The sequence below is a fragment of the Vollenhovia emeryi genome, unplaced genomic scaffold (genome assembly GCF_000949405.1).
Source record: "Vollenhovia emeryi isolate VEMERY1.0 unplaced genomic scaffold, V.emery_V1.0 DF939132.1, whole genome shotgun sequence".
Lineage (NCBI taxonomy): Eukaryota > Metazoa > Arthropoda > Insecta > Hymenoptera > Formicidae > Vollenhovia > Vollenhovia emeryi.
The window spans coordinates 1,448,452-1,475,817 of record NW_011967234.1 but is presented as its reverse complement, the minus strand read 5'-3'; the positions used below and the strand labels follow the sequence as shown (position 1 = coordinate 1,475,817).

At 45.4% G+C, this 27,366-nt stretch overlaps 1 protein-coding gene across 2 annotated transcripts in view; it reads left to right on the top strand.

Annotated features, from left to right (window-relative positions):
* Positions 1 to 27,366, top strand: part of LOC105568015 (fibroblast growth factor 18-like) — a 130,125-nt gene that overhangs the window by 9,570 nt on the left and 93,189 nt on the right. The window contains exon 1 of one of the 2 annotated variants that reach the window (XM_012023356.1): positions 8,761 to 9,222. The exons of the other annotated variant lie outside the window; for it this stretch is intronic. Within the exon in view, the coding sequence (XP_011878746.1) occupies positions 9,209 to 9,222 (14 nt within the window). The 5' untranslated portion in view covers positions 8,761 to 9,208. Of the gene's footprint in view, positions 1 to 8,760; positions 9,223 to 27,366 lie in introns of those variants that run through there. 2 annotated transcript variants of the gene reach the window in all.

The window sequence follows — 27,366 nt, the reverse complement described above, 5'->3', positions numbered from 1 at the left end:
GGATAAGTTTGCGAATTGGAGTGCGAGGAGGCATTCGACACGTTTATCTTCTCGCGGTGTTTTTCTGTTTTTCGCGTTGCGTTGACGGCCGCCGTCTCGAGATTCGACGGTCGTTGCATATCGCGATGACAGATTGCATTCTCCTTTTATTGCTAATTTGCACATAAAGAGTCTTTCATCTCTGTAGTTCGCGATGAATAGCTTCGACATTGACGTCCGTTTCCACCAGATAGCGAGTTTGCGGCGTTTAGAGTCGAGTGCAAAGTTGAAGCATTTTCCGGCTATTGTTTGCTTTTCTACCGCGATCGTTCATTTGTAAAGTTCGCACTTGACATTCCATCTGGAATACAAGGGTTAGAAACGCCGTGGTGTAATCGCCTTGAAAATGACGCCGTTGCATTGCATTCGCGTCACGACGTCGTACAGGGTCTTCCAAGTACAGTGGCGCGACTTTGTTTGCCGCACTTTGCCACGAAAAACGATCAGCCGTCAATTAAATTTAAAAAAAAATTAGAAAGAAGATATTAAGTATAATTTAATATCGACTTTGATAATCCTCCGCAGAAAGTGCAATTGATCCGTGCAAAACTCTTTACACAAAAGAATAAAAGTCGATCGAATTTAAATGGTTTTTAATAACCGTGAATTATTTAATCATGTATCGGACAAAAACGAATAAAGGATGTACGTCGCGTTGTTGCATTATCATAAAAATAGTAAAACTATTTTGAAAACACAGTTCTGTTCTGTCGCAATTAATTTTTTCTTCTGTGAAATATACGTTCCATTGAAATATCTTTTTCTGCCAAGCAAACGTGAAAGATTTGACGCTTGTCCGAAAATGGTCGGTTCTTAAAGTGGCATTTGAAGCGAGCTGTACAATCACTGTTATTATTTGCAGCTACATGCCTCTCGCGCTGTACGTGCGTGAGGCAGACGTAGAACCCCATGCGTCCCCAAGTTTATTTTATGCTTACTACGCTCGAGCCTGCCTCAACACTATACCTTCTCTCGTTGCTCCTATACCTCTCTTTGCCGTCCGTATAATGAAACGGTAATTCCTCGTCGCACGTGGCTGATTCCTTTACGAAGACGACGTTAGTGGTGCCTCGAGAGTGTCGTTTAAACCGCCGAGGTACATGCCCGCGACATGTTCGGTGCTTGGGTGCGACATTAGACTTTATTTACTACTCGTTACTATAATTGTATGTCGTTGATATAATAATTACGTAATCAACTTGCGGAACGTGAATGTTCAACAACGAATATCGGCTCTGTTCCAACAACTGTCAAGCAACTTTCAAGATCGTTTTTGCATCGCGTATTGATTTTCGCGTTGCGATGACGCTGTCGAAATCGCTCCGCGTTTCAGTATTGTCACTTTACGTCTCGCGCGTACGACGATGAAAATGCGTCGACGAAAATGATATCGATCAGCGACATTTGCCACGGTCCAAGGTTAAAAGGCCATTGTGAAAATGCCAGTATCGGTGAAGGAAGCATTAACGAGAAGCGGGCGGATTAATTGCGGACGGGGAGGGAGCGAGTGTAGCGCGCGGTATCTTGCTCGTGAAATTTCCTTTTATATTTTTCGGCGCTCGGTCGAAGTTAATGGGAGCTTGGGATACAGGGACACCGTTGACGTCATTCAGTGCCACGCTCACCACTACAACGCTAATCGGACCGCATCTCGCGATGCACTACGGCGACTTTTCTCGAGTTAGTCGATAGCTTCCCCCGGCAGCATGAAAACAGGACGGGAAATTAGCCGCGGTCTCTAAATTCTGCCCGACACACGTCACGGATCATCGTGGATGTCGATAGTGCGCGTAGGTTGAGACACTGACGGATTTGTCGAGTATCCGCAACGAGAATACGCAAGAAGCTCGGCGCAAGAAAGTCGCGATCGGAACCCTTTGCCCGAAACAGCGTTAAAAAGTAGCATAAACTCCACGCGCGTCAGTTACATAAATTAAAAATTCGCTCGTGACCAAATATTTTGTCGTAACGCGAAAACGAATCTACTTGTGCGACTCGAACGACGCTATTTGTTTCGCTGCTCCGTCGAGTTCATCGCAATTTCACTCGACGCGACGTATACATATCGAGTCGAATGCAAATATCACATGTATAACTCGCGACACGGTGAATGTCGCTCGCGATCGACGAAGATACCGAAGAATCCCCGCGCGTCGCATAACGCCTGATGTGATGAACGTCTCTAAAAGTTAATCGGTGGATTTTCACTGAAAACAGTGAATAGTTACTGATTTACACTTGCACGGGGAGAATTGTCTCTTAAGATTTATCCTGAAAATCGTGTAAGCGTGGGACAACGCGGCATTTTGAAGAATTTCAGGAGAGTTTTTTGAAATTTGTAATTTTACTAGTAATTATATTTAGTGTACATTTTAAGCAAAATTTCAAAAAACTTTGATAAAGTTCTTCGAAATGCCATGCTGTCCCACGATTACATGATTTTCAGGGTGAGTTTGAAGAGAAAATTCTCTCCGTGTATAAATATATTTTCAGTGACTATTTCTCAGTGATAATCCACTGATTGACATTTAGAGAGTATAACGAATGAGCGTATACGTAAGGCGCGATACGGTGGTGAACGGTGCGGCTCGGTCACGGCGGCGATTCGACGATTTTGTTTTTCCGCCGAAACGGGACGGTCGTAGAAATAGATTTTTGCGTGGTCGCGTCCCAGACTGCCGTCTACTTACGTGGGTAGATATAGAGTCAGCAACGCCCACGTCGTCGCCGGGCTGCTGCTGCTGCTGCTGCTGCCGCTGGTGCTGCTGCTACCACCGCTGCTACCGCCGCCGCTGCTGCCGTTGCCGGCGAGGGTGGTCGCCGCCACCGCGTGAAAATGTCAGACTAGCCGGCTGATACGTTACACCCACGCGCCGGAAAGTGGGGCAAAGTCGATTCATTCATCCACTGATTCATAAGTGTGGGCGTAAGAGCGTAAGGGTTGCGCGGGGCCGCTGGCGCACCCCCATCCTCCCTCGTTTTGTGTACAACGGAGATCCTTCCCCCTATCGCGGACGAGATAAAACGTTAAGATCCCTTCGAGATGTCCCCTTACCCGCATCGACTATCGTCACCAACTACGTCTTCCCCGACTTTCTCAGCGAGCTTTCAAGCTCCTCCCGACGCGACGTATGTTCCCGGGAGTGAAAACGCGTCGTGTGTCGCAGCGAGTTTATTCCCGCGGGAATACCATCGTGTGTTCAGGGAATTATACAAATTTCTGTGAGAGTATGCTCGACCACGTGATAAACCGATACAGGATGTCGGCTTTTCTGTACGTCTTACTGCTTAGGTGAGTTTCCGCACGCTATGCTTACTGCGACTTAGCGTAAAGCCGAGTGCGATTGCACCAGCATATGCAACTTTGGAGTAGCGTAAACAGCGTAGTTTAAGATCGCGAAGGTATAAAAGTGCAAGCGCGCCACGAACGTACAAAGAAGATTTCGCGAATGTTAACTCTTATGGATTGCACATTTTCTTATTAATTTTATTACAAAATATTAATTTTACAAAATATACTCTTGTGCACTTTGATTTAATTTGCAACATACAGGAATTTACGTTAATGCGGCACTGCTGTATAATATAAGCATTGGCTTGCAGTATTATATTATCTTAACGTTAGAAATGAAACCGCGTCGATTTATCTGGGAAGAATTTCTCGTCTGACGTAAATCCTCCGCGCGTAGCGATGCATATATGTATGTGTTTCCTTCTCTAACATCTCTGATATTTTCATTAAAGTAGATCTACGCGATTTCTTCGAGTGTAGTATGCTTTTTATTATTAAAATTGATAATTTCGCACCACGCGAAATATTTATCATCGCAATCACATACCGCGATTATAATTCTTTGAAAAACGGCGGCGATGCAAAAATGTCACGCTAATGAAAAAAATGGGCTTAATTCTATTTGATTATAATCAAATTGCTTAAACTCCCAAAATTTTTTTGAGACTGGAATCACGACACGATGCTAATGAAGATTCGAGGGGGAAACCGCTTACGAAAATCTTGTACACCAATGCCCACTAATGCCCAGTGGGCATTACTTAATCTTATTATCTCATTTTATTTTTATAATGCCCCAGCAAGGCCTAATGCCCCAAAAATGCCTAGTAATGCCCAGTAATGCCGTAAATCTGTACACCACATTGCCCTCAGCGGTTTACCCCTCGTGAAGATCTTTCACGTGTATGTGAAAGTCGCGAATATTTACTCCTTCATCACTATCAGAGTTGCCACCTGCTGACCTCCCTGCTTTTAAAACCACCATCCACTGTCCGTATATTCTATACACCGCTAAACACAATGCACCGTCTGCTATTTCTGGCTGTACGCCATTGTCGATAACCTTTGCATTGTCGAGTCGATGATGGGAGTATCGCGATAGGAATACCGTCTGCGGGGTAGCACCAGTGTCCGCCGTCTGTCGCTGGCGATTCGTGAAATTGGTCGAATCTCGGTGGTCTTTCAGCAACGCTGAAGGTCAGAGGTCACTTGAGAAAGGTCACAGCAGCTGGACATTGGGCGGTACAAATAAGATTGGAACGTATATCGAGAAATAATTTATCTATGTCAGTTACGTGATTTCATGTATTGCTACTGTCCTGTAATATCCATTGTGTTACGTTAGTAAACATATACAGATTAGAAGTTTTATAGATGACGATTTCACGACGCATTTTTATTGTGCGTTTCCGTCACATGTATAGGTATCTAGGTACAAATTCTGAATGTAATTAATTGTAACTTGTAAAAACATAAGAATGCGACGTACATCTTTTGTCCCCTAATTTTTTAAATTAATAAACGTTAGAATGCCAAAGGCAAATAATGCGGGTGTTGAAACGAACGTGTGGTCCAGAAAAATAGTAGCACGGTGGCCGTTAAGAATTTCGCTGAATAAGCCACGCCATATGAATTTCTGACTCCTAAAAGCACCGTGTATCAACAAATCGGTATCCCACGTAAAATTCAAAGAACGGTGGCTGCCAGGCTTCATTTCTTTCCCGTCGTTATTCATACGCACAGCCTAAATCTTCAAGGAAGAGCAGGAGGAGACAAGATGCGATGAGGGAAACGAATGAGCTGCCCGCCTACGCTTTTCTTCGTAGTTTTTGTTCCCAGCTGGCGCCCTCGCGAAATTAGAATTTGGCGGCCAAAAATAGAATACTGATCACAATAGAGCGGACAATAAAAAAAAGTAGACGGAGAGGTTTTCTCGAGCTCTTGGATATATCGCGCGATATTTATCACGCAAAACTAATCTGGTTTAATAGAGGAATAGAGTTTAAGTGGATAGGGGCGATCGTGAAAATATAACAAATTCTATTTTGAAAGCGTACACCTAGAGACATATAAATGTATATACATTATAGATATACTACTTTTACTGCTTCTATATCTGACTTTCATTATACAATTTGAGATAAATAATTCATAGAGTTTATTAATACTTTTTTTTATATTAAGTATCTCTTCTTCTTCGCCACTGAATATTGTCAATGACTTATGCACAGCAAAGCGTATGAATAATTCTGAATAATTCGTACTCGGAAAACAGACGAGACTTCTCAAGGGAAGAACTTGTAGAAACTTTGTTCCGAAGCTGACGTTTCGGTGTTTCGGGCTTTACCTGAAAATCTTTTAAACCTTTCTTCGCGTTCCGGCTTTTATAAAGCGGCACTAAAGGAAACCTATAACTGACGTCTATGTCGCTTTAACAAGATCAAGACACTTGCCGGTAGAAGGTTTTATTTGAGGAGCTGCACCGGTTGTGTTTGTTACAAAGTCGTTTATTCGTTTATGATACACGCCTCTATTCTTCGTATTATATGACGTCTTGTTATAAGTTTTTCCCCTTTTAGTCGTGTTCACGAACACGAGGCAGTTAGATCGATGTTAGCCCGTTCGGCGCTTCGGGATTCCTCGGAGTTTAATCAGCATTCGAGCGCATCGATAAACTCGTAAATCATTCATGGCGATTGTATGCATTTATTTTAAAGAACGTAACGTACAATTTCGATCAAAGGTGCGAGCTTGCGTCGTGTGTGGTCCTTGGCGATCCAGTTTATCGACTAAATCATCCGCTGAATAGGAATGCCATTTTCTATATATATTTCATTATTATTTACTCGTATCTTATTTAAGACGGGTTGTTTCAATCTCTTGATAAGTTAATTAATAGTCAAATCATATGTGTCTCTTTGTTTCTCAAATTAGACAAAGATAGACATATAATTTAACTATTAGTTTGCTCACCAAGAGGCTAGGGAAACCGGCCCTTAATGTATAATAGTTAAATCTCTACATACTCATATTTCGTATTTTCTTTCGCGCATGCATATACGCACATAGTGTTCACCCTTTATTCAAGTCGTTATACGTGTGTAGGCTAAATATGTAAAATAATTAAAAAATATAACCCTGCGCACGTGTGCGGCGTAGTAATTTAAGAGCCGTTTTGTCAAACGTAGTAACGAGACAATGATTAAACAAATTATATCGCTGGCGTTACGCGTTGTTTCTACCATTCGTGCTCTCGAATTAAAGACGTCAATCAAAAGCGCTATTCGCGTGCAGGTACCATCGTAAATAACTTTCTTCTTGATGCGCGCGTGTGCAGGGCACGTGGTCTGCATTCTTTTGACCGACTTCTGTGAACTTTGTGCCAGAGGTCCGTACGTATCTACGGATAAACGTACGTTGAGGAATGCCGCGGTGAGATTTCTGTACGTGGAACAAAGACCGGCTCAGCCAAATGCTTGTGTTAAACTTAGCGAATGTACCTTAAACGTTCATTGCGCCCGTCTTGCGATCGCGGGTCTTGACCCTCGATATCGGCAATCGAGTTTGGCGATTGCCCAAATCGATTTGCGAATGTGGAGCACCCGCCGTAGCGAGCCGCAGGCATAGAAGGGATGTTAACCGGGAAGAATGAACGATTACGTAATACAAGTTTCAAAATGATTTAATCTGTAGTTTCGTATAATTCAACGAATATTATTTTCAATGACAAAATTCTTAACAATCCATAACGAATTACTGTTGCACGCAACAGTAAAAAATGACATAATTGTTAGGAGCTAAAGTAAATTTTTAGAATTAAAGGAGGAGTAAAAAAATATAATATCATCAAAGTAGGTTATTGCTGGTCTACGTAGGTGTATAGATCGGCTAAGTAGGTGTAAATTATCCTCAAAAGTGTCAACATAGTACCAAAATTTGAACTCGGGTGCAGCAAAGGTCTCCAGCTTTCCGCTACGGGACGCGAGAGACCCCGAGTGTTGGACGATCGCGCGAGTTGTAAAGCCGCAAGACAACACTTTAAACGCACGCCCCGCGGAGACACACGCGTGAGATATGTACGCGTAATGTAGCACGATAATATGAGTTTCGGAGTAATTGTTTACGCGTGCCAAGTGAGTTATTTGGCGCGTGGCCACGCGGGGGATAACAGGGACTGCACCCACGTGGTCGGCCGACTGCCCGCGGGATTTTCCCTCTCTTTCACGCCTCCGTACCTCTTCGATGGTCTTTTCTTCTTCGTTCCGCACTCTCTCGCGTACGGTTTACACGCACGTAACAAAGAAACGTCTCCGAAGTAACGCAGCCGCGAAGGGCCAACAAAGCGCTTTCCGCCACGTCCCTTTGACTTTATGGCTTTATTCCGCGAAGCTGTTATTACTCCTACAATGTTAGGGGAAACAATAAATCCGGTTATGTCATGACATTTTGTGCGGGAAATGTAATTTGAAATCTCGCCTCTCATTAACACGAAGTTATATGATGGGATCTATTAATATCTCTCGCACATGACGCCGCATACATTCAGTGACGATATCGCTAGCAGTTTTATTTCAATAAGACGCGCTTGGGAAAGGATGTCCAGGATCGTGAAATCTTACGTATGACTCACGGTCGTAAATCTGGTCTAAATTTAACTCTCAATGGACACTTATCGAATACCCGCTGGGTAACAATGAAACCGACTGAATCACTCGTGTATAGGAAGATTGCATTTCCACGTTACATTTTTACGAATCCAATGAACGCAACAATCGATTGTATTAACGGCAAGACGAGGCAACCCGTACTCTCGCTCGAACTCGTTATCGCGCATGATGCGAGGCTTTATAGCGTAACGAAGTCGCGACTCTGGAATGCCGCTGCCGGAAGTCCGTCTCACCCTTCAGCGTCAGGCGCGATCGAATCGAAGTCATTCTGAAATGTCGAGGATACCAGGAGAGGAAGAAGCAGACAAGAGGAAGGAGAAAGAGACATCGTGGGTGGATGTCTCCTCTGCGTGCAGGAGTCGAAATCGTCCTTCGGGTGGCGGCGGCGGCGGCGGCGACGGTGGTGGCGGTGGTGGTGGTGGCGGCGACGTCGACGTCGACGTCGACAACGGTGGCGGCGACGGCGGCGGCGGTGGTGGTGGCAACGTTGCAAGTGGGGGCACGAAATAAGGGTAGTTTGCGGGGGCGGGGGCGGTGGTTCGTCAGTTTCCGGGTTGTTCCGGAGTGAGTGAGGGCGTCGTGGGGCGCCACGGGGGGTGGGCGGGCGGGAGCCGCGGGCCACGACACGACGAGGCGTCGCGACGTCAGTAGAGCGCCGCGCTATCGACCACCGCCACGAGACACCGTCGTCGTCGCCGTCGTTCACGTTCTCGTCATCGTTGTCGTCATTGTCATCACTGTCTTCCACCGTTGACTTCCTCGGATACTTCCGGTAGTTGCTCCACGAGACGCGGCGGTTTGTTTTGTCGGCAATTCGCGGCGCGAAAAAGGCGATCGCGCGCGTAAACGGTGCCCCAAAGGAAGAGAAAGAAGAAGGAAGAAGAGTAGGTGGAGGAAGACGAGGAGAAAGTTACGCTGGCGTGAATCTCGAGGGAGACTGCTTGGAAAATTGTGAGGTACCGCGGGATCGTGCGAATCGGTTCAGTTTTTGGTGACAATCGCGACACCGGACGCCACGAGGATCGCACGACGGCGCGGCGCACGCACGCGTGTATTTCGCACGCGTAACCGTCGCGAGGTAACCGCATCAAGATCGTTCGAGGACGTCGCGTGCGTGCGTGGATACGTACCCGAAGCTTCGTCGTCTGAGTACTACGAGCCACCCCGTGTGAGACCCAATGACTGTCCATCCAGGGACCACGGGACACACATGTTCGTTATAAGGTCAGTGTACGAGCCCGCGCTGCCTGTCTCTCGCTGTCCCCGTAACGCTTCTTTTTCCTTTGCCTGCGAAGAAGTCCGACTTGTCGATCGCGCGAAGGATCCGCGAGTCGCTCGTGTCTTGGTTAACAGGAGGGGAAGGGGCGGGAGTCACGTAAATGGGAATGTGCAAGATTTCATCCGGGAGCACCGGCTTGGCGACTCCCGGGAAAAAGTCGGACGCAATACTCGAAGAGAATTCTCTTCACGGCCAGAGGAGGGAAATAACGCGGAAATTCACCGGTTCTCCTCGTGCGTGGCGATATCTTGGCGAATTTATCGTAGCTCTCTCTCGCGCGAATGCGGTTTTATTTTAGCTGACCTTTAGAATTTCCGAATAAGTGCGTTAAGGCGAACGGATATGTCGATAATCAGACGCGTCTCTCGACCGCCCCCGCGAACGCTTTCGCATTCTCTCGCATTTGCGAGGAGGAAGCCGCGGAACCAATGTCGCGCGCGCAGATTTATCGCCTCCGGTTTCGTTCCGCTACATTCCCGCGGTGGAGCGTACTTGAAGTCGCGACGATGAAATCCATTCTAATCGGGACGCAAAAGCAACCGTCTCCCCCTCGCCCCATTTCGAACCGGCGACTGCTGAGGGGACGAGAAGAGAGCGAGAATTCGCTCATGGCTAGACGACACACGACCCAAGGCTAGATTAAAGGGATAGATCCGTTTCTTTCTTCTCGAGCCGTTTGGTCCTCGCGCGCATCTTCCTCCCAAATTTTGGCAATCACTTTACTTTCCGCGCAATCAGCTAGTTGTTAATGGTTCGCGCGAAATGCACGACATTTACGACGCGGAAATATCGCCCGACTTGCTATTTAACTCAAGTTGCATAGGAAAATTGTATGAATGCATTAACGCAATTGAGCATATTGTTCAAGCGCCGAAAATACGAGAGACGAGGTTGGAGCAAGTTGTACAGGGACGCCGATTGAAAAGTGGAAGCGTTAAAGGGACCAAACAATAAACGCTTCTTATTTCGTATATACGAAATTATTTAGTCACTTTAATATTATCATTTCGCAATTGCTACATGCAACTGCATGTTTCACGTAGTGCGATATCACTGACGTAGCGACTTTGGAATAAGAAAAGTTGGGAATCTTTTAAATCTTGCAATATTCCATAAAAGTGACTATGTTTTCCAAGTACACTACGGAATATCGTCTTCATAGCTTCGTTGTTGCTTCTGTGTAGCTTGGACCGCTTGAGCTTACATGCGTTTGTTGCACTTTTTAAGGTTACGCATTACTTTGCGACCTGTTGTAACATATATAATTACCATATGTTACTGTAATATTCCGAGTCGAAATTTTGATACTATTTTGACACTTTTAAGGATAATTTACACCTACTTAGCTGATCTATACACCTACTTTGATGACATTATATTTTTTTACTTCTCCCTTGAATCTCCTACTTAAAAGGACCTACTTTAATGCTAAATTGGCAAAAGTAGAAATTTCACTATCAGTTTTAAAGTGGGAGTAAATTTTGTACTTGCAGCTGGACCTCTTTTACAGTCTTGGGTCCTACTATATAATAGAATCAAAGGTTTAATACATAGGGCAAAAATTTCGACTCGGGATATTTCATATTCACGTAGATTATGTACGTGTATATAAACTAGCAAATTTACTACGGAATACACATCGCGCAGTCATTAAGTTACTCGTTCCGCGCTTAGATCCAAATGGAGTATGTGCGACTTTCCAAGCGTGCACGAAACTCTATTAAGTGATGTATGGCATATTTGTGTGTATTGTTGCGCGTATTGTGCCGCCGATGAGTTTTGTCCAGGACTGCCGGAAGAAGCAACGAACACCCTCGCGATCCACGTTCGTGCGCGCAGCGATGGCCCTTACGCCTCGCGAAGCCTCGTCAAAAGCGAAACCCTCCGCGATATTTCCGAGTCAACGGCGATTCTCTCGCTTGCCCTTCATCTGACTGTGCTAGGCCCCCCCGGTTATACAAAAGCCGACGCTAGACTCGACATCGAGGGGACGATTTCCAAAGGAATTCGCGATTAACGCGTCATCGCCCCATTGCGCATCAATCTGCTTCCGTTTGTCGACCCGCGGGCGACGCTCGCGTTCAGTGGTAGTGGAAACAAACATCCGTGCCCCGCGGGGTTGTCTGCGATTTCCTCCGGCTGTGCGTCTTCTCGAGAAAAATGGCGCCGGATCGATCGGACTTATCGCGATCCCTCCAGGAACTGGGTATGATGTAACGTTTCGCTTTTTTAAGACTTTTCTCAATGCTGACTCACTTGCATCTGTGTGAAGAATCCCGTGCTATTGCAACAGTTTCAACAAGATTACGATATTATGTGATGAAACTAACTTGAGATTTGGATGCTTTGTAGAAGGGATTCAATTTTGTTTTCTCTCCGTGTATACGCGAATTGACAGAAATTACCAGGCTGGAGTGAGCAGACGTAGAAACGACCTTCCATTTCCCTTTCGTAAATTACGAGCCCGTAGGTTCGTTGTCCACCGTCTTATTCCGGTGTTAATGATATTAGAAACAGATATACCTACCCCGATTGGCGTAATTTAAATTAAAAGGATGCCGAACCTGCCAAACTTGAAAGGGTGCCAGTGCTCACTGGTCTCTGGGTTAGCGAACTGGGATATATACCTTGGCCCTCGCGTATATTATAGGGTCGAACTAGTTTAGCGGGTCGGACGCGGCCGAAAATGTGCGAGGGGGTGAACCTATCATCGCGCGTTGAATTTCAAATCCACGTATCCCACGGGAGGAATTGGCGCCGCTCCAATCGCGATTCGATACTTACCTGCTCGTGCTCCTCCCGTTTCCTTCGCCCATTCTTTTTTCTCGTATTTTCTCTTGCCGTTTTATCGTGACTAAGCGATGCGCAAAGCGGGCCATGAAACTCTGCTGATCGTAGACCAAGAAAGTCGTGCGGGCTTGTCGTCGATTTTTAACATTACGACGAGAAACGATCGTTTGATTTCTGTTATTTCTGTACGATCTCGCGATCACTTTGTCTCAATAAGTAAGAGTCGGAAGTCGAAGACGATCTCGTGGTAAATTGACTTAAAAAAAAAACAAATTCCCGAGTCGAAATTTTGGCCCTGTGTTGAACCTTTAATTCTATTATATAGTAGGACCTAAGACAGTGAAAGATGTCGAACTGCAAGTACAAAATTTACTCCCACTTTAAAACTAATAGTGTCGGAAATTTCTACTTTTAAGTAGGTGTAAATTATCCTTAAAAGTGTGAAAATAGTATGAAAATGTCGGGCTTTCGGTCGCCGCTTTCAATTGCAATTTCCAAATTCGCATCGCGAATTACGAGCCGTCTTTCTTCCGTCTTTCGACAGGTCTTAGCGGTGGGATTTCGAAAGTGTCGGGAGCCTTGACTCAGTCACCCTGAAGTCTCAAGTGTCACCGAGTCCGTGCCTCCGCATACGACACACTGCTTATCGCGGCGCGCCGCGGAACAACGCGCCGGCTCTCGAACGTGTCACATCCTCGCGAGTGCCGGGGAGACAGGTTGCATTGTCGCGACTATTGTCGCCATGGCACTCGGGGCCTTACTCCACCTCTACCGCCGTAAATACTCGGTGATCGCCGCTTGCCGAAATGTTGCCGGTCGTTGCGGCAACCCCCTCGGTCGACAAGCTGCATTTTTTTACGGAGATTGACGTTTACGGGACGTGGCCGTTCGTTATTTATCTGCAGGCGGCGAGCGGCGAGAGTGCGATACGCGCGTGTGCGTGGCTCCTCTCGAGGCGGCGAATTTGACCCTAGTTTAGCCAGGTTTTATGCCCGCGCTGAGAAGAATTTGCATAACGGCCGGTGCGCGCGGCTCGCGGGAACGATCGCGGATGAATTTACGCATTTCCTTACGAGCCGCGTGCCCGCGGGTATTAATGGCGAGAAATGCTTTCGTACTGGCTCGCGCGTCCGGCCCTCAATTAAAGATCTCGAACGAAGCGGCAGCGCGCGGAATTTACTTCGGCGTAAATAAGCGCGCGCCGTTCCGCGCCGTAAAAACCTGGCGTACGCCTTGTTTTCCGCGGATATTTTATCGGCAATAATATAACAAAATAGTAATAGACAGAACGCCGCGCTGCACGGCCGTCACCGAGAAACCTATCGCTCCTACGCTCCTCTCTGTCGCATGCGAATCTCCCTTATTGATTTTTACAACGCGTGGCCACGTCATAAAAATCGACAAGGAATGTAAAGTAACGTGACGTTCGCGCCGTGCGTGCGAGCGCTGCGCGCCTGACGACGCCAACCGCGTCACTGACGATAGTAAATTCACCGAATTTAAAACTCCTCGGAGTCGCGATCCACGGGGTAAATACAAAAGTATTTCATTCCGCGAATCGATTACCCGCGATTTTTGTAGGTGGATTCATTCTTTTGACAGAGAGAAAATTCGCCCAAGATTTATATCCGCTATAAGATTTATATCCAGAAATGAATAATTGGTACGATATTCTTCAATTAACTTGATTGTATCAACAGTCGACGTTGCGTTCACTCATCTTTCTTCTCGCAAAGTTAGGAAATTTTACTGGACTCGACAACTTTTCATCCTTTGACTCTGAAGTCTGATCTACAATATGCTCTTTGGGTCTATATTTAATATCAATTTTCTGTATTAAAAATATAATTTTCTGTATAAAAAAATAAAATATTAAAACACTGGCCGGTTAATGTCGACTAAAAAGCTTGATTATTACTATATCAATTGGGTTATCCGATGAAAATTTGTCTCAGTGTAGATATGCAAAGAGCACATTGTGGATTAGGCTTCAATTTGTGATTAATAATTCAAGGGTCATCATAAATGGTAACTCGGCACAGTTCAATTTTCTAATAAAATAAACGATCAATAGAGTTTAACGTATCGCTAGCGCGATTCGGTATCCCAGATATTGTTAGCTTATTGATCACAGCGATCGACGATGCCGCGCGAGTTTACTCCAGTTAGAAAATTCCCCTGTATATCATTGCCGTCGCGGTGAATGGTGCCCTACTGCTGTTATGCCGCACGCGAAACTTTGCGAAAAATTCGCACCGAAATTGACAAACGTTATCGTACTCGCGCACGTAATTCGTAGCGCGCGGGCCGTCGCCGAATTGCGCGACTGCCATTACCATTTTGGTCCCGAAACTTACGACATTTCACGATTTATATATCGTGCCGGCCCTCTCGCGCCGGTATCTGTTTACATTCGCGTTGGGGCAGCGCGCTGTAAATCACAGATTCGCGGTCCGGCATTGTTCGGCCGCGTCGTTCCGAGATACACCCGGTAGAAAGAGTGTCGCAGGTGCCGTTACACGAGAGACGCATTCGCATTTTCTTGGGTAGATATTCTTCTTTGCACTCTCTTCTCTTCCCTCTTGCCTTCTCCTCCCCCAACCCCAATAAAGTCGGTTTATAGTCGCTCATTGAGACGGCCATCGTCTTCCAATTGTTGATCCATGTTCATCGGAGCTCGTAAAACGATCTTCGTTCTCTTTTCTTGCTTGAACGCTGCTCCATCGTGAAGCTGCGCTTCGATGGAGCCTGTTGTCACTTCCTTCTACAATAAATAGTATGCGTGACGTTGATTTCTGGATGAATTGTAAAATCAAGTAATAGAGAATGCCACGTGCCACACAATTGAATAATACTCGCGCGCGAACAAACTTATAAAAATGCATCAGAAGTTTTAGAAAAAAATGCAATGCGTTCAAATATTTATCCATATATTCACATATATCAATTTTATGATATTATACTACGTCTCAAGAAAAGTATTGCGAAGGATATTTCTCAGAGAAATTAGATAAACTAGACGAATGTCATTAATTTCCACAAACTTGTTTTTATTTTATATTTTTCGTTGTAATGCAATTTAAAGAGCATGGTACTTTGACAAAATTATAAATCACATAAAAGTTTACAATTGACAATTTGGAATTTTACAAAGTCGTGAAATTAATTTAAATACACTTGAATGGAAAAATTCGTAATAACAGCTCATTATCCCTGTGCACGTGACAATTATTTATTATTCAATTTGCTTTCCTCGATGTAACGCTCTCGCGTGTGATGTAAAGATAAACTCTGCATTATACGTCATGTCGCGAGGACTTGCTACCAAGCAATCCCTGCTAATGGCCGTCGCGCAGTAAACACGACGCGGGGTGAGGAAGATACTTAAAACCATGCTCAGAGTCGACGGGGTGAAAATCGGCGAATTTACGGACGCACGTCAAGGCACATTTTAGTACCAAGGAGAGAGAATACTTTCGTTAATATAAATACTGATGCGCGATAAAATTCTATGTACTCCTGTTTAACTATAAGAATAATCACTTCGAGATCTAGTCTTCCCGGTGACGCCTGGTAGTGTTATCTCCGAGGGGGAAACCGCTGACCAAAATCTTGTACACCAATGCCCACTAATGCCCATTGGGCATTACTTTATCTTATTATCTTATTTTATCTTGTTTTATTTTTTATCTTATTTTATTATATCTTTATAATGCCCCAGCAAGGCCTAATGCCAAAAAATGCCCAGTAATGCCCAGTAATGCTGCAAATCTGTACACCACAATGCCCTCAGCGGTTTCCCCTTCGGTTATCTCATAGAAAGCGCATGCCTTAGATAAAATATTTCAACTTGCATCTCGAGACGCATCTTCCTAAATTAACAGCCATTCCGTTGGCTCTTCAACTCGTACGATTTCCAACGGGACGCATTATAGATATAGAAACTTCTCGGAAAGGCTGCGTTTCCAGATTACAGGCAGTTTTACACGAGTTGGCAGGTAGAGCGGACCGAAGATCGTAGTTTTAAGGGAACTGGAATGGGGAGACGGGATTCACCGGCGACGGCAGTATGGCGTTAGAAAGTTCGCCTCGGTCGGTGTTTGCTCTAACGCCTTGGCGACTGGTCTGCGGTTATCCAAACGGACGGAAACCCACTCACGAGAGCACCTGTGGAGCCTGTGGCTCTGCTGCTGCTGCTTTTGTTCTTCCAGCCGTTCCCTCCTCCTCGCTCCTCCTCGTGCACGCCGCCGCCGGTGGCCTCTGCCGTTCTACCTACCTGTTGTGTTACTTACGCCTCGCCGGCCGATCACACTTCCCGGGGTGCGGGCGGGGGTCGCTTTAAAGGGATTAGCGCAATTTTCGACCGCGACGCCGGGCGATTCGGGGCCCCCGATGACTCGTAGTCGAATGAAAATTATCCACGAAACGCGTCGTGGCCCGGAGGCGAGAAAATTACAGGCTCGCCTACGTTTCCCGCAACCTCGGCATGTCGTACCGTCGAGATTACGGAGTAGCATCGATTCATTCTTTATAGGAATCCGTTTACGTTTTCGATTTCGATTCCACTCGTGATTTCTACCAGCCTTTCTAGAGAAATGTATTCTGAAAAGCTAACTAAACGTGTAGTATTGTTTCATTTAACATATACGTTATTGCATTATGTGTGCTTAAACGTTAGAGGAAAGTCCTCTATTATGAGCTCCTAATTCGAGATAGCAACGTTTTTGCTAAATTAATAGACATCATCTATTGGTATCGTCGTGAATTTATTGCCCTGGAGTGAAATTTCTTTAGTGGAAAATTTATTGTCGTGTAATCGTTGTGAATAAAGATTTGCTATTAAATGTGGATGTTGAAAACCTGCTTTCTCATATTAGAAGCCTATCTCATAATAGAGGACTTAGCTACGACCAACGAATAAAAAGTTCTCGTGATTTTTCATACTTGGGTCCGAAAAATTTCCAAGTCCCGAAGGAGGAAAATTTTTTAACAGTTCCAGCAGTTCTATTGGGAGTTCTGGGTAGCCCCTCAAGAGTTCTAAAGGAAATCCTAATGGCAAAATTAAATATTTCCAATACTTTTAGTGTTATCGCTGATTTCGAGATTTCATTTTGTGTGAAGTTAGCATCCCCAAGTTTCAAATTTAACTTTTTTTAGGTTAATTCGCCAGAACTATTTTTTAAATTGATAAGGAACTCTAGAACTCTTCAGGGTGCATTGAGAACTGAAAAAAAAAATATTTTTTGAGACATGAGGTGCCAACTTCACAGAGGTGACTTAGCTCTTTAAATAATATATGAAGTACACGTTGCTGATTTCAAGTGTACGTAGTAGCTCTACCTGCTTACGATTTATTTTACGTTTTTTTTACAGAAAGAACAGCGTAAGAAATAATTTCAAAAATTTATATAATACTTTATAGAAGTATATCTCTTCGTTTGTTTTCTGTATAACACGAGACTCGGAGTGGGAATACATACATTTCACGTTCGGAATGAAAACAATCGTGGTTCTTAACAAACGAAAGACGAGAGGCAAGACGCGAGATCTTATCTGTTTCATCTTCCGCGATCGATATTGTTAGCTAATTGAAAACTTCTCCAGATACACAAATGACATTTTATTACATTGTGTTAGTTGAATGTACAGTTTTTAAAAATCAATTATTGCGAAGTTAGTTTTGCGTATAATGAAAGGAGTTTTAAATTACGAAGAACCGATTTATTCTGAAATAACAAAGCGTTTGACATTTCGAAATTACTTGTGTTTGAACCGTTTTCTCACATTCTTTCACATGTTATTTTTACAATTTGTTCCTTCCCAAAAATATGCGTTTACAAAAATATCGCCTAAAATGAGCGCATTAGAAAGAAGAAGGTAATGTCAACTCTCTTCAACAACGGCGCTCGTTGTGCGGTACTTTTGTCATTATTCACAGTGGGAGCTTCGTTCGCGGTTGGAATCCTCCGATATTCCGAATACGAGAAACTTGGTCAAGATTCCTGCGCGAAGTGGGTCGCGCCAAGTCGAGTGGAGTGGAATTTCGGGCGATTGGCGTTAATTGGGGGACGTACCCGCGGGAGCTGAAACGACGGCGATTCGGGGATATCGATACCAAGTGTCGCGCTGATGCGACTTTTGATTTTGGCCTCTCAAACTCGCCGCGCGAGAGACGCAGCGTGATAAATTTGTCCCACGGGAAAACAACTGGTAGCAACTAGCGACTCTTGGCTACGCGAGAGTGGCCCAGCATTCCCTTTCTGTCCTCCCGCTCCCGCCTACTGCCGTCCGCACGCCGCTGCGTTCTCATCCCTCATCCCCCGTATTTCTCCGGCCGCCACGGATCTGGGGACTTGGTAAATGCATCCATGCACACGTATTTTATGGCCGGGTCTCTCTCTCTTTCTCTCTCTCTCGATCCCTCTCGTTCCGCCGGTACTGAGCGCGCCGTGCCGTGCCGTTGCCGGAGACGCGCGACGGGGATATTTTCCTAGGATGGATTCTTTTTGAAAATACTTAAAACTTGGACGATTTGTCGTCCGCGCCCGAGTCGAACTCGATAAAGCGCTGGTACCCAACGCGTCGCATCCGACCGAATCGGGAAAGGAAGAGGCGGCGTGCGCCCCAGAGGCAGTGGAGGGAGTGCAATCGATGCAGGAAGATGCGCAAGAATCGTAGACGAAGAAAAAGTCACGCGAAGGGAGCGCGGGACGAAGGGAGGAGGGAAGGGTCCTGCAGCGGAGGAAAAGATTGCGTTCAACGAACGAAAATAGTTAGAAGCAGCCGGGAGCTGAGCGAATAAAAGGTGGGGATAGTGACGGCGAAGAACTTAATCACATAAAATCCTTAAAGTTCGCCTCGATACGACGCGATGCACTTTGATCGCGGGAATTTATGTCCGTGGAGCAATGTACCCACCATTAAATCCCGTGCTCGCCGGTGCGTGCCGCGGAAAAATTCATCGCGAAGACCCGCGAGCGGATTCGCCTCCACCATTGATCGGCGCGGTAGTTCGGGAGAAGGAGAGAGTGCTTTCCTCCTTTCTCCCCGCATCGTAAGAAAATATTATCCTTCCGAGAAAAAGTCGGCGCTCGCCGACGACGGATTTCGAACTCTCCGTGCTCTTCTCTTTCAGTCTCCGAGAAGCTCGCTGTCGGGAAGAGTTCACTAAACTCACCGTCGGCGGGACTTCTCTTCGCAATTACAACTTCGATCGACTGCCAAATGTACCGTGCGACGCTGATCCACATTTGTATCAAATATCATTTATTTCATTTATTGATATAATTTGTTAATACAATTCTTAAATGTAAGATCTTCCGTTGCTTTCCGCGTGACTGAACAGTCTAGAAACGCAAGACCGACTTTTTGTCCGCGACGACATTTATAATACGATCGCGTGTAAGGTTGTTATCCAAAGAAAGCTTTCAAGAAGAGGGTAGAATTCTGGAAGCGAAATGTCAGTGCGTGTTGGAGAATGAGAGTGTCTTCTTATAAGAGGCACATCGACGCCTAGATACAGATAGATCGCGTAGAAAAGAGAGTTAGTTCGAGGATCTTTATGGTCCGCTGTTAAGTCAGCAAAGACAATGAAAACATCTCGGTAAATCAGGAGAGACGACCGGTAAGCAGATTAGTAGAGCTTACAAGGCATTACCACGGAGTGAGACGGAAAGAGGCAAGCCACAGTCATCTCAGCTTTGGAGCCGGCTGATCTTTCTCCGTCTCTTCTCTCTCTCTCTGCATTTCTCTTCTTTCCTCTCCTACTCTTTCTCGCTTTCTGCACCTCGTTTTCTCTCGCTTTCTATTTCCTCGTTCTACTCCGACTCTCTCCTCAACGGCATTACTCGACAATCGTCTCCTTCTTTCTCCCCCTGTCCTCCCTCTCTCTCTCTTTCTCCTGGGAGCTGTTCGCGCGAACTTAACCACCCGTGAAGCGGCACAATATATCTCGGAGATAATTCGCTTGTTAGGGTCGTGCGCCTTTACATTAATCCATCTGCTCGCGGTCTGTCTCGTAACCGTCTCTTTGCACGCGGGAACAACGACAGGTTCTTTTGCGGCATCGCGCCTCGGAATAATTGCCGTCGAATAATTGCGGTCTCAATTTACCGCAGTTAACGTGTGTTACCCTCGCATTTCTTTTGGCGTTTGAGCGGGTAGAAACCCCGTTCTCCGCGTTTCCCGACGGTCCCGAGGGACTACGGTATCTTCCTCGCGCGCTTATCTGGCGACCCAACTTATGCGAGTACACGAGTATCGTCTAATGTACCTTATGTACATAAGATATTGTTTCGGCTGATAGATGAGTTTTCTTTGAAGCAACCGCGCCCGAGAGCGTGTTGCAATATCTAATGCAATTATAATGTAACGGACTCAATTGCCTTGTGTTTGATGAAACCTCGCTTAGTTAGATTACAGTGTAGAACAGTATTTATTATTTTAGTCTATTTAAGCGAAGAAATTATTCGGAATAAAAAAAATATAGTAGGACCTAAGACAGTGAAAGAGTCGAACTGCAAGTACAAAATTTACTCCCACTTTAAAACTGATAGTGTCGGAAATTTCTACTTTTGCCAATTTAGCATTAAGGCAGGTCCTTTCAAGTAGGAGATTCAAGCGGAGGAGTAAAAAATATAATGTCATCAAAGTAGGTCTATGTAGGTGTATAGATGAGCTAAGTAGGTGTAAATTATCCTTAAAGGTGTCACTAAAATTTCGACTCGAGTTGATATTTTATTTTATTCGTGCGCTCGGTGTCGGCGTAACGGGAAAGATTATATAAAGTTGTCATCGCGCAGGATTACAATGTGAGTCTCTCGCGTCTTGATTATAGCCACGCCATCGGGACAGAGATACCTTTCGTCGCACATAGGTAACTGGAAACGGTGTGCGAGGCACTTGTCGTCATGTCGATGCCCGTGATACCACCGGTTGCCTGTCACTCGGCCTCGATTGATCGATTCTCGCTTCTTCACTCGGACCCACCCTCTCTTTCCGTCCTTTGCCTAGCCGTGGACCTCGCACGGCTGTTTTCCTCCTCATCTTCGACGCCCTTGTTCCCTTTATCGTCGTTTCGCTTACACGCGTACGCCGCTCGCACCCGCTCGTAGCCTCACTAATTTGAATATACGAACGGCGGAGACCGGCTAAAGACCTATCTGATGAATCGATACGCCCAGAACCGATCCGGCGCGGCGGGATCGCGGTCTGTCCATTGTAACAACTTGTAAGGAACTGTATTCACTGACTCCTACGGCCTTACGTTTGAACGGCTACAAATCAACGGTACTACACTTGTCCCTAGATTTTTACATGGCTCCTTATAACATTTTAGCGTTATACTCTTTTAGATTGTGTAACTTATATAAAATTTATATAAGAAGACTAGTCGTCTTCTTACCCGGCTTGGCTCGGGCCTCCTTTCTCTTGTATAATCTTTTTTTGTATTAGTCTATTTTTTTCGCAGAATTCTATAAAATAACGTTGTCAAACTTGGTCAAGATCTTTCCATGGATTTAGATATTAAAATTTATTGACTTCGGGGTTTGAGATTTGACTTTCTAACTCTAATGATTTTAAGAGACAAAAGTTAGCTATCCATATTAAAAGATAGCCTATATTTTTCGCAGAATCCTACTGAATAACTACGCCGAACTTGGTTCAGATCGGTCCATTAGTATAGAATTGTATAAAGAACATATAGACACACAGAATTGCACTTGTAGGTATAAGAAGATTAATATGATAAGTTACTTGAAGAAAGATATTAAAAAATGTCAGATTTTATTAAGTACCATTTCTATAGACACGCATGCCTCTAAGAAATGAAATCCCAATGAATGCGCCAGTTAGGTCGAAATTCACGTGCTATAAAATCATTTAGCCACGATTATCTGTGACGTACGCACCGGTATCATTCGGGGAATGACGTTAAGCTAGCGTAGAGGAACTTCGTCGAGTGTTGCACTGATCTCGGTCTCACGAAGTTTATTTCAATCAAACAGTGTGTTAAGACGAAATGATTGCCTCGTAAAATTCCGTTAGTCGGCGAGATCTGTGATGTACAGGACGATTCCAGAACGAGCCAGTAGTACGTGCGATAAATGCCTCGCTCCGTCTTCCCGTGAGATATCGCCGTCGAGATTGTGGCGGTACACCTGTGCGTAATACCGATCGGTGTTGCGCTTACGGGAGCGTAGGTGCGACAACGCGCGGGGATTATCGGGCATTACGGTGCGTTAGCGGCATGACAGAGCCGTAAACTCACGGCGAAGAGAGAGGCCGCTTTATGGTGGCCCGTGGGGCAGCGAGCGCCGAGATAATCCCTACAATCACGCCGGACGTCACGACACGCCGCGATGCATTAAAACGCTGTTAAATCCGGCGAAGTTCCGCGGTAGTCGCGCGCGACCGCGGCTCGCCAGGGGAGGACAGGTAGTCTATTAATTTGTCATAAACGTAACGTAGGCGCCGCGCTACCTGCCGATAACTGGGTAGATTTATGGACCCACCACCTCGCGCAACTCGTCTTCCCGCATTATCGGTAAGTGCCTGTCGTTAAAACGGAGGCTGACAGCCATTGGCGCGTCGCTATGATTTAGGATATTCTATCCTGGTACGTGTACATCGCGCCTGTCGTCGTCATCATTTTCAGATATTAAAATTGTACTGGCTTGAAATTATGTTATTTTTAAATGAGAAAATTGCGAGGGGTAAACCGCTGAGGGTATTGTGGTGTTCAGATTTGCGGAATTACTGGGCAACTAGGCATTTTTTGTGCATTAGGCCTTGCTGGGATATTATAAAGATAAAATAAGATAAATAAGATAATAAGATTAAGTAATGCCCACTGGGCATTAGTGGGCATTGTACAAGATTTTGGTCAGCGGTTTCCCCCTCGGAAAATTGATAGCACGAGGAGTTCGATTTGAAGAAAAATATTACAAAGTAAGTACATACTTGAGCCGAAATTGTAGTATCGAAGAAAGAGAGAAGGACAGAGTCAGGGTGTTAAATAATAAACTCATCCGGACAACGTCCGATGAGCGCAGTCTTCGATAAAATGCTTAGGATAAAGTTCTCATGCGCGTCTCGCGAAGAGTGTCGAGGTTGGCCAATCGGACGAGCGTGAACCAAACAGGCTGCCACCAGCCTTGCCGGGGCAGCTTCTATAATCTGATTGAAGTCGCTCGATGGTTAATGAGCAACGTCCCCGCATTCCGTTCTCACCTTTCCAGGCCCTTTACGCGTGCCATTAAACGTACACGCGTTTCGAAAGTTTCCGTACGAGGCCCGCCTTTCGTGTTTTTCCTTTTACTGACGTCACACGGGTAGACCGGTGTCGTGGATACGTGTGTGTACGAACAAAATATCCGTTATGCAAATTAAGATACTTAGGTTGTAAACGTCAACAGCGCGGTGATCGCGGCCGCTCAATAATTCTACATGAGGAATAAAAATCGACGTCACGTACATTAAGTTTTACCGTCTTGTAATTAGGCACAAAAAATTGGTGGTGCAGGATATGTGCGCTTGTAATTCTATATTATATATGATTACAGAAAGATTAGTATGTAATTGTCTTCGTAAGTGATATAATTACATTTCAAAAGTGATTAAATTATAAATATATGAAATTTATGGGGGAAAAGGGCTTTGCACATAATTTGTCTCAAAGGTACAGGCATTCATTCATAGGCGATAGTTTATCGTTTTGGTGTGATTCATTTATACGAGAAGATTAAGATGTACAAACTTGCACAGTTTTCGGTGCTTATTTTAAAACGAAATTTCGAACGAAATAGCGTTGGTACAATAAGGATAGCTGAAGAAAAGGATGAACAAGAGCTACGTCCGTGAAATGCGTGGGTGTTGCTTACGACATTTCGTTAGCGGTTCTCATCGAATGAGGAAATACTGCTGGATTTTGGATTGTTATTTTATGATAGTTTTTAATTCTTCACGAAACTGGAGCAATTTGCGTGCTTAAGTAATTTTCTGTGGAAACATAGGTTATATAAATAAAGTGAGCTCAGTTGACACGATGTATCGGAAACTATCATAGGAAAAGTACGCCGTCTATGAAGAGTGTCTTATCGCTATTTTGAGACAGGCTGCGGACTCCATAAAAATTTCTTCCGTATACTCTTCGCACTGGAAAGAGATATCACTCGCCGTTCGTGTGGCTCCTGACAGAATTACACGTCAGGCGTGGTACGACACCTATCGATAGTAGCAACACAACCGGGAGCATCTGTTTTACAATCGCGAAGGTAGAGAAGCTGTGCGGCGGCGCCCGATAAGATCTGCGAGACGGGAACCGGTACTCCAGTCTCGCAAGTTTCGCGCGAGAAGAGGTAGCCGGCGATCGAAGTATTGAACGGCGCGAAGTACCATTCACACGTGTATGTGTATGGATACATCGAGCGAGACTTCTGAAGTAACGTAATCCCATCGTCGCCCATCGGGGGATTCGACGAGCCCGGAGAAGGGCACTCGAGAGGCGTGAATTACGTTACCAATTATAAATATCTTCTCGTAAATTCAATACTAGTTGCATCGCGTTAACGATACCAGTTACCAGCGATAATATCGATAGTATTAACGATAAAGTCCACGCGTTCGGAACGCTTTAGGTTGATGTCGTTGCAAGTCTCGCTCGGTTAGCGACGACAGCGAAGATAACAAGAATACCGGGAGAGTATGCAGCATCACGGCTGACCAATGATGTTTATTATAATCACGCTAACGTATCTTTATATTCGTTTCGTGCTAATGGAATTAGGACCGTACTTCTGTCCGGCTCTACTCGATCATCCCGATGTGCTTTTACGTCGCCGATATCTTCGGCTTTATCTCTCCCCTGCACGCGTGGTTGTTCTTTACACGCGCGTTAAGTTTCGCCCGTTACCAAGTAGTAATGACGACGATGACACAACACCTCTTTATTACCGTGCCGTGGTAATAGCTTGAAAGGACTCTCTTCGTTTCTTCCCTCGCGGTCGTTTTAATAAGTTTAATATAATCGCCTGCAGTGGCGATTACGCGACCCACACCAACCGGATTTCGCGTTGCGCGCGAGAAAAGCTTACACGCACACTTAAGATACGATTACCCGAGATATAGTTTCACGCTCGTGTCCTACAGCTAACTCTGTGACAAAAAAAAACTGATAACTGAGTTGTCGAGCATAGAATTCAGCTCATTCTGAAGAGATAGACTTACGCGGAGTCAACTCTACGCGCTGCGAGTAGAATCCAATTAGTAAGTTTAACGCATCGGCCTGATTATCAGCCCGACGCCAGGTTGAATAGTCACATTAGCGAGAGTTGGCTTAAGCCTAAATCGAGTTTATCGCTCGAGTGTCGTCCGCGATATGTGCATCGTGTCTTTACAAAGTATATTAGTAGCACATCCCCTCGTAAACTTTGACACAATATAATCTATTCTCTTCTCGGGTGTGCTTGTTTTCTTTATTATTGAGGCATTAATATTCCAGCTATCAATACTTTGAGAAAATTGAATATACTGGAATTAAATTACATTTCTTACTGTTTTGTGCTTAGAATATGTCCGCATTAGATTTTAATTATTATAGGCGATATCTGCATTGTGTCTACAGTTGCATTAATGGCAGCATTAAAATTATTAGATCTGATTATATGTTAAGGACAGAGCCACTTTCGTATCAATTACACCGTCTCTTAGTTTTATGTCTCCAGATAAGCGTTGAATTTGCCTAGCAATCGCGATCTGTCCTTTTTCGGTAACGACTTCTGGACCTAGGGTGGATCAATGTTTGCGAGGACGTCCGGCGATTTGTAACAATTACGGGCTGATGCCCGAGAGCAGATAGTAGCCGGTGGTGCGGCAATAACCCTATGTCATCCTGAGCCTCGGACACGGGCTTGTAGAGCAGGGTGTTGTAGGCGAACCGCGCCTCGGAAACGTTCGGCGTCCGGTAATCGTGTTAGCGTGTAACGGTGCCACCCTATTCTCGGGTCCCTTCTATCATGATCTTCCCTGTTAAAGCTGGCCGTATGCAGCCGATTGCCGCGATCACCTATCACACAATCTGCTTACGTGGAAATAATATTTTGTAATCAGATCAATCGTTAGAGTCACGTTGTGATGCCGCCTCTACGATCAGGAAGAAAGAAGCTCTATGGGTGATACGAGATTGCTCCTTTGTTACTACCAGTAATATTTTGCTGTATAAATAAGGACCATAAAACCACTTAACTACCGGCGGAAAATAACTTCTCGAGGCTTGTTATCCTTGCCGCGTCGGATGGGAGAAGCAAAATAATCTCGGGTTCGTTGCTGGCTGGAAAATCACATCTCGTGTATTAGCGAACGAACATGGGGGGAGAGGAGGAGGGCGGGAGATGCAACCGAGAAGATTTGGGGACGGCGATGGGAAACCGAGACGCGACGAAAGAGAGTAGACGCGCGTTTACCAAGTTGTTTCGCGCATTTGTCCGCCGGGTTTTCTGTCGATTGGAATGTACGATAGGCAGCCAAACTGGTCGCACTCCGATGACAGGCGGGTCCCCAGCGTGTCCTTCGCAATCCTCTCCAACGTTTTGCCTTTAATTTCTCCCGAGGAAACGAGGACCCCTTGTGAATTCGGTGTAGAGTTGCACGCGCGCGGGATATCGATTCTCTCGCGTCTTTCGCCGCCGCGACGCGGCCGATAGCTTTATCGATAAAGGCACCAACGTATTTCGGGCTGATAACCGCGACACGTTAATAACAGCATATTATGATTCGCGACAGATATCCGTGACCGGGGAGACCGTTCTTCTCCTCCTATCGCGCCTCCTTCTCGGCCGCTGCTTCGTCCTTTTCATCTCTGGCCCTACGGTTCTCCTTTTATGTCCCTCGGGAATCTTTTCGGGCAACGCGACGAGTATGCCTTTGGACGCGTGAGCACTTTGGCGCTGGGAGAGGAAGAAAGAGAGGAAGAGCAGTGGGCCCCGTGAGTATAATGGGCTGAAACATGAAACGTATGCAAACCTGAAATAATACGACACTCGACAGGGCCTTTCGATGTGGGATCCTCCCTCTCTCTTTTCCCCCCCGCCGCTTCTCCCCTCATATCGCGGTCCCGGTGGTATCTTACGCGCATCCTCTTGCCCTCATCATATTTGCCGCGGGCCCAGTTCCAAAAGGTGAAACTTAAGACAATGCTGAAAAAGCCCCTACATTTTCAGGGCCCAAGGCAGGCTCTTCTCTTTGCTACGATTCAGCTACAAAAAAAGTTCACGTCGCAATTCGGGCGCGAAATTAAAATA